The sequence below is a fragment of the Alligator mississippiensis genome, chromosome 1 (genome assembly GCF_030867095.1).
Source record: "Alligator mississippiensis isolate rAllMis1 chromosome 1, rAllMis1, whole genome shotgun sequence".
In the NCBI taxonomy this organism is placed as follows: domain Eukaryota; kingdom Metazoa; phylum Chordata; order Crocodylia; family Alligatoridae; genus Alligator; species Alligator mississippiensis.
In genome coordinates, this window is record NC_081824.1 from 306,600,322 (window position 1) to 306,608,902 (window position 8,581).

The window sequence follows — 8,581 nt, forward strand, 5'->3', positions numbered from 1 at the left end:
AACTTAATCCAATACCCTCAGGCAGGGGATTGGACTAGATGCCCTCCAGAGGTTGCTTCCAGCCCTACTTCCTTATGATTTTGAAGGGCCTTCTTACATGGTAATTTTGGGCAGCTCCTGGAGCTCTTACCCCACACATTAACACCTTAAAGTGGTTTTATGCACTTGATGGGCAGCTCAAAGTGATGCCACTCCAGGGCAGGATTCTCTCTGATCTGCACTACCTGTTCAATTAAGCTGTGGCCACTCCCCACAGACGTGTTGCTCAAGTTGAAGTCCTCCAGTATCGCAGGACTTCTCACACCCCTGCCTGTAAAGCAGAGACAGAAACCTGTCCTGGCTCAGCAGCCCTGTGAGCAACTCACAGCTACAGCTCCTCATCCTGCCCCTGCCCACCAGGCTTCTAGCCACAAGGTTTCTAGATTACGGATGCGACTGCTCCAAACTCCAAGCTAGCACTAGCACCGATCAGCATGTGTGCAGCTCACAGCATAAGGTCTTACAAGGCCCCAAGGTGGGTTGGTGGTGGCAGAAGCAGGGGAGCTTCAGACACAGGAGGGGAGAGGAGACCAAGCTCAGGGGTGTCTACATCATGCCCCAGTAAGGGGGACAACAGCCAGAGCTCAAAAACGGAGAGGGGGAGGGGCCCAGCTGCCTTTACCTCCATGCCCAGCTTCTGCTTCAGCACCAGGGCAGCACAGAGGTAGCCGGCGCGGCCCACGAAGAGCTCATCGGAGCCGCACTCGAGGAAGGTGATGGGGGCGCAGACGGCGCACAGCTCGCAGAACCGGCCCAGCGGGCGGGCGAACTCGGGCAGCCCCAGCGCGCGGTAGATGAGCGCGGCCACCGCGTAGATGCCCGCGCCGCCGAGCAGGAAGGCAGCCCGCGTGTCGGCATCAGGCTCGCCCCACTCCTCCTCGTAGCGCACGCAGGCGTCGACGAGGCGCCGGGCCGCCCGCAGGTAGGCCTCGCGTGACGGGGCCAGGAGCGGGCACTGCGCCGCGTGGTACAGCATATAGGCTACCCCGGCCACGCCGCCGTACAGCCCACCCTGGCAGCAGCTCAGCCCGGCCCCGGGGCCCAGGGCGGGCACCTCCTGCAGGATGCGCTCGATGGTGGAGGTGATGAGGGGCAGCGCCGCCTCCTTGCCCTGCGCCGCCAGCAGGTTGCCCTGGTAGTCATCAAAGCGGTTGGCAAAGCAGCGCCTGCTCTCCATGCCGCCGGGGCAGCAGGGCTCAGCTCCCCGTGCTGCGGCTGACAATGTTGCTGCTACAAATGATGCTGTTGCTGGCTGGGGAGCCCCGGGAAGAGCTGCCTGCGCACTGGGCAGGAGAGGGAGGAGCAGAGGCGGCTGGTGCTGCTGCTGCTGCTGAATCATACAGAGGTGGGAGCCGGCGGCTCAGCGCACCCCGCGCGGGCAGGCTCCTCGCGGGCCGGCTGCCCCGGGGTGCGGGGCGGGCGCGGGACCAGCCTGGCCGCCGGCGCCGCCTCCTTGGCTCCTCCCGCGCGCACACGGAGGCTGGAAGGGGCCTCCCACCGCGCCGGCATCATCCCTGTGCAAAACCCCTCGCAGAAACCCTTCCCAATTTCAGGCCGCTGCCCTCCTCCCTTGCTAGAGCCCCCTGGCAGGTTTGTGTCTCCTCCAGTGGACACCTCCCCCCCGGGGGTGGTAGCCCTTGAGGGGGAGGGAGGCTAAATATGAATTAAACCAGCCCCCAGGTATTGCCGGTGGGTCCCCAGCAAAAGGAACAGGAGAGCGGATGTGACGGTGGCGGCAAGCGGCTATTAGCCCCCCTGCCTCTCTCCTGTGCCAGGCAGGGGATTTTGGGGGCTTCGTTTCAACAGAGCCGGTTGCTATGTTTGTTTTAGAAATCCTTTCTTTTCAGGTGGGTTTCAAGAGCCGTGTCCCGGACAGGCAGAACAGTGCAGGTGTGCCGTCTATATGGCAGGGCCAGCCCTTTCCCCTTCCCATATAATGTTGGGCTACGTGAGTGGACCGACCTCCTGAGATGCACTCCTCCTGAACTGTTATCTTTTTCTGGATGTGGGGCTTGTGGCAGCAAAGATGGTCTGTGGTGTTTTCTTTGCAGTGAGAGCCGAGTGGAGATCTCTGCTTCACGGAGAAGCAGACACTGTGAAGGTCTCTGCTGCGCAGTGTCTGTTTCCCAGTGAGATCCCAGGAAAGACCCAGAAGCAGGGTTTTTGGTTGTAGCTGTGGTGGTCTAAGGACATAGGCAGGCAAAGTTTTTGGGTAAATGTGATATCTTTTATTAGACCAACTGAGTAGGTGGGGAAAAGTTCTTGGCAAGCTTTTGGGCACAATCACCCTTCTTCAGGCATAGGGAGTCTCTACTGGTCTGAGAGTCCAAGAAATGAAAGAAGCTAAAAGTGTGGCTGGATATCAGAAGCAGGCACAGTAGCTAGGATGGCTGCGCTGGGAAAGGGGGAGGGAGGTAAAGTGGGCCCAGCTAGAGCTGTGCCTCCCCTCAGCCTTTCCTGGTGCCAGTGAGACCTCCTTGCCAATCTGAGGCATTACACCCAGGTGGTACCTCTTCATTTCCCTAGTGTGGCCTAGGGAGTAAACTAGAGATCAGCCTGCCAAAAAAAATGCGAGGCTATAGAATCTGTAAAAGCAGAGCCCATTGAATACTCAGGGAACTTCCCTCTGCTTCACATGGACATTTTTTGCCTTGTTCTGATTGACTGCTTACTCCAACTTTCTCCCTCCTGCTCCCTTGCCATCTCTTCACCTCAGCTTTACTTTGTACTCTCCCCTGCTTCTCCCCTCTCCATTTTACAGGTAGCCTCTCCTAAGTAAGTCTACCCAAAAGAATAATTGTGGAACTAACATGACATTTGCTGCCATCACATGGTTTTGCTTTGTGTATTGTTTTCCCTTCCTTTCATCCTGGATGGGTCTCATCTGTTTACATTGCACACCCCGAGGCAAGCATCCTTTACTACCCTGTACTTGTATAGTGACTAGCTTGATAGAGCTCCCTTCTTAAATTGTGGGCACTGTAATAATACACATGATTTATAGACATTGGTGGTCATGAAATACTATGTCCACCGTGGTGCTGTGAGGGTTTTGTTTCCAACATTCGTAATATGTCTATTGTATGTTGTCATAGACTGTGTTCTGTGGGCCTCTAGGTGGGATTCAGAGCGTGGTGCCTAAGTTACTGCAGATAAGAGTAGCGGTAATCAATTAACTATTAAAAGACATACCAGGTACTGTGGATTATCCCTGACTGCTCCCCACATCATGTGCAGTATTCCCATACCTTCCCAGGAAGACTCAGCTCAAATAAAGGTATTATGGAAGACCAGAGGGCAAACAAGTAGTGGAAAGGGACTATACTTGCTTATTTTCCCTTCTTCCCTAGGTTCTCCAAATGCAGTTTCCACACATCATTATTCTGCTCCCAACATAGTTTGTATAATGAATGGGAAAGCATAGTTCTTGGCTGAAAGACAACAAGGGCTTTGGATCAGGCCCTACATTATCAAATACTTTGGTCACTGTTCTCTTGCCACTGAATTTCATTGACTTCAACCATTTATTTGTGGTTTTTTACTGCCATAAATGATGGCAGAATCAGTCCCAAAAGATTTCTGCAGGTGTTTGTTGTTTGTTAGGTGTTTTTTGTTTTGTTTTGTTTTGGGGTTGTTGTTTTTTTACTATTTTAAAAGTTTAATGCTGTTTATTTGTTTTCAAGCATTTATCAAAATGACATTGTTTTAAATCCCAGGATTATTTTCATGGTCTTAATTTATTTCCAAGGTTCTAGGAAATTTAAATAATGTAGAATCCAAGTAATAGTTGATACAAATCAGAGCTCATTTTATAATGGGTCATCACTTTTTTACACCCATTATTTTATGATATATTGTACTATAATGATAGATGTTGTCAGTGACCCACCAGAAGAAACTAATTAAGAACACTGGTCTATGTATCATGTCTGAAAACAGCAAGTACTTCCAGCTTTATCAGACTTTTGTTTATACTCACTGCTAAGGATACAAATAAATAATATAGTGTCAATCTTGCCACTTCTCAAGCATTCAGAAAGCATGAAACTAGCTTAAAATCATGAGAGATTTTAAGCAAAAATGTCTGTTTTTATTTGCTCTTTCAGCTTCTTAAGCCTTGAAGTTTCTCTCATTTCACATTCTCAAGCTTTTCTCTGCACTGTGAGAGTTGGAAACACTTGTAAACAATGGAAGAGATTTTCATGCAATCTTTTTCTCTTTTCAGCTGCAGCAACTTTAAGACAAATATCAAATTCCTCAAGAAAATAGAAACACTGAAGTTTACAAGTACATTATAATAGTGTCACAGTAATTATTTGGAGTTGCTCAGTAATTATGTGCAGAAGAGGAGCTTTTTCAATGTAATGCTTTTGAAGGATCTTCTGACAGTGTTAGGAATACTTACCTACAGGATGGTTAACAGATGAGCAATACTGATGAAAATCTTTTGAAGGAGGAAGACTTAATGACAATCATTTCTGCTATTTGTCCTTTCTGCAAAGATATTACAATGAAAAGGAAAACTGGAGGCAAAACATGCTTTGGAACTGTATAATTTAAGAGCTAAGTCAAAGCTATTTAGATTTTATTTGTAAAGCTTTAACACATTTAAATAGGATATTTTCTTTATTCAATCTATATCTCAATCTGGGGGCATCCAGACGAGCTCATATGTGCGGTTTGTGGCACCACAAATCTATCTGTGGTGCTGCAAACAGCACACACTGCACATGCACGCATTCGCCGCACTGCTAATTTGCACTGTGGCAGGTTTTTTCACACTGGTGTCAAAAAACCTGTGCCAGAAAAAAGTAAGGCAGTGAAAACATAGTGGCAGAATGTGCCACCCAAAACCAGAGTCTGGCTGGCTAGGCTCTACACACCCCGATCACCACCTCTGCAGCCCCAGGAGGCCCCCTACTCCACCTGGGGCAGTTTGTCATGAGCCAGAGTGCATGTGCAGGGATGTTCCCCAAGGACAAGTAGCAACGGCTGCCACTGCTTTTTGTCCCCAGGTAAACAGATGTTCCCACTTGTGGGGACGTGCCCTTTGTGTCTAATATATATTTAGGATGTATGTCAAGTGTATGTTATTGGTTCATTTTCACATTCCTGTTCTCAGTCTCTATTTGGGAATGTTCTGATTTAGTGGTGGTGTGAGAATTTTGAAAAGCACCGAGCTACGCCTCCTACACTTCTCCTTTCCTACTAGCTTTTTCCTTGAACATCCCTATAGACTTTTCCAAATATCAGCACACATACCTGCTAATATTGCCTACTGTCCAATCCAGGTTCACAGGCAATGCAAAAATCTCCTGAAATGTGTGCGCAAAGTTAGGTTTACATATACAGGCTGAACTTTGGTAGTAGGTGTGCATTTGGTAATATGAATTGCTTTCTGTACACCATGTTTGGTGCAAGGGAAAGATTAGGCAAAAGCTGTTCTATGACTGGACTGCATCAGGCATTGCAGAAAAGATACAGGTAGTATAGCAAATGCTCCACACACAGGTTCTTAAAGAAAAAGCTGTCATTCAAAACTGTGGAAATGACAAGGAAACGCTGGTAACCAGGAAACAGAAATGCCTGGGCAGGAGTCAGCTCCAAGAAAAGCTACAGCATCATGACTTCAACTATTTTCTAAATTCTGCTTGGTAAGTAGACACATCCCCACTCCTGAGTCCATGTGCTTCTTGGTTTTTCATGATGGGTGAATTTTCTACTCTCTCTCTCATTGGAATATTACTTACTATATGGAATTATGTCACAAGCTAAGCTTTACACAGGAACCCTTAATTTTTTTATGGAAAGCGGTTGACAATGATGTAAAGGCCTGATGTCTAGTCATAGTGCCTGTCATTGTTTCATGTTGGAATCTCTGTTCTGAGGTTTATGCATTCTTTATGTCGTTTGATAACTGAATGGCTCTATTGCTTACCTTTCTATACATAATTTTATTTACAAAAGGCACAATGCATTCTTATAGTGTAATACATTGTGCTATAAGAAATCATACATTATCAAGTAATAAAAAACAAAAAGGAGTTGCACAGTTTCTGGGATGATTCAGAAAGATTATTACTCATGTACATTCCAGTGTAGGGTCTGCATGATTCTCTCTCTGGTCCCAGAAGAGGTCTTGTGCTTCTGTGTAGTGCACTCTGACACTAAGTTAAAATTATTTACAACGGTTAAAATTATTTTGGTGAGGATGTAAAGTGAATAACTAAAGTGCTCACATAGTGTTAAACAATGTGGAACATGTGAGTAATGTAATCTAATATTTACTTACAGATAGTTTAAATTTGAAAATGATACCTAGTTATAAAAAAAGTGTTAGCATGCTTAAAAATAAAGTAGATTTCAACCTCTGAAAATTATTAGCTGGACAAAAATGTAATGCTTGTGAAAAATACCTATGTGAATTTTTTGCAGATGAAAGTCTGAACACTGATTCAGCTGCTCACCCACCAGATTCTGGGATGCAGGATGTTAAAGTACTTAGTTTGTGAGCTTTCTCTCTGAACCAGGCTTTTCCTAGGAATCTACTGTATTTAGTCAAATATATAAGATGAGGCTTCCCCCCAACAATTAGCATGGGAAAAAACCCTTGCCTTACATTTGCATACATGAAAACCTCATTAAATGCATTGTCTATCATTAAACTGCTGCCAAAAACAGGAAGTGCTCAGTAATGGAAACCAACTATGAACTTGATTAAATGCAGCCAACACTGAGCATGACTATAAAACACATGGTCCATATTGGGCACACATACTAATAGGAACTTGCCACAAAGCTAGGTTAGTGTAACCCCTCTGAAGAAAATATATGGCAGTGCCCATTATGTGCAGTTTCCTGCAGTGCCAACTCTTTTCCAAGTCCTGATGAGCCACAACATTGACTACATTTTGCCTTCCTCTTCATTCCCACAACTGAACTGTGCCTTTCTTTCCCATTTCCAATCATTTCTATTTCTTAACCAGCCTTAAATGTCTGGCAAGCATCACCAAACAGGGTCCCAAACAGATCACCCACAATCCCTCTGTCACCCACTTTCTCAGCCTGTTCCATAGAAATAGTGTAGCCCCTCCTGCCAGGAGGTAGAACTGAACCAGGTTGCCCTGCACCTCATCTGCATTTACATTTTTGGAGGATCTTGGGACTCATGACAATAACACCCAGTTTCTGACCTGAGTGTATGTGTGTGCGTCTGGGGTGGGGGGTGTAATTCACACGTGGATCTTTTGGGAGGGTGGGTAGCTGGGGTCCAAACACATACTGAACAGTACTGAGTTGTGGAGTCACCATGGATTAAAATGCTGTTAACTCTGCTGGGGGCCAGCCCAATGAGCTATATGGTAAACCATGAGCCTTTTGGCTTTGACTTGATATTATGCATAGTTTATACTATATATAAGTAGGTACACAAGTGTTGCTTAAAAGTGTGTTTATGATGTATTTGTGTTAAAACTTGCAGGAGTTTCAAAAAAGGTAAAATGTACCAATTCTGGGTGAACTAAGTTTATGTACTACAGGCATGTTTATTTCAAGGTCACTGTTTTCAAATTTGCACCTCACTTCCATGTGCTGAGGGGAAAGGAGCTGCAGGGGGAAGGAGTTGGAGGGGGAACAGGGAAAGGGAACCACCTGACCCTCACCAGATTTTTTTTCTCCTGCTGTAGTTATTGGGGGTGTCATATTCAGGGTCATCCCAAAGACTTCTTTGTCATAGACAATGGCTTCCTTTTTCCCAGTGGATTACTTTCACACTTCGTATATTAAAGAACCTTAAAGAACCACACTTACTGGAATGAATCAGCAATAATTAGCTTTGCTTGTGGCTCCAACAGCTACTAACAGGATGGAGCAACAAAAAAATCCTACTGTTCTGCTCTGCTCCATACTGCTAATGTAAATACAAATTGTTAAAAAGTATTGCTAAAAATCAAAGCATTTCCTTTTTAGAAGCCTTTCATTCTCCCTAATTATTCTAATAGTAACCATACTTGCTGTCAATTCTAAACTTGCTTAAGTGCACCTATTTTTAAATGAGATTTGATGTCAGCTTGGGAATTGGGATTTTAATTGTGACCTTTCTTTAATGTTACATTTTGGAGACTTTTAAAACTACAGCATCTAAAATCAATACCTGGGAGTAGTTAATGTTTTCACTTTTGAGGTTGTACCTGCCTTTTCCCCTGTGTACCTTTTACCTTTGTATTTGTGACAGCTTAGCAGTCACTAGTGTATAAAATGTCAGTCTTTGATTAACAACTCACATTTATAGAGGGTAGCCTCAGGCATTTTAGTAGGGAGCCTATAGTGCCACATGAAAAAATGAGCAGTAGAATATTAATAGACCTGATTTTATCACTCCCCACCGAGATAATCTTGGACTGCTCTTCTTTTGATCACCCTTACATCAAATTGGATTTATAGATCCCATGTACTTCCTCTTTCATAGATTCATAGATTGTAAAGCCGGAAGGGACCTCAGAAGATCATTGGGTTCGGTCCCCTGCACCAAGCAAGAAAGATA

General features: G+C 45.4%; 1 protein-coding gene across 1 annotated transcript in view; it reads right to left on the bottom strand.

Annotated features, from left to right (window-relative positions):
- The window catches only part of LANCL3 (LanC like family member 3), a 42,381-nt gene extending 40,930 nt beyond the window's left edge, over positions 1-1,451 (bottom strand). Inside the window, exon 1 of the mRNA XM_006273653.4 lies at positions 662-1,451. Coding sequence (XP_006273715.3) covers positions 662-1,378 — 717 coding nt within the window. The 5' untranslated portion in view covers positions 1,379-1,451. The remainder of the gene's footprint in view (positions 1-661) is intronic.
- Between the last annotated feature and the right edge of the window lie 7,130 nt (positions 1,452-8,581).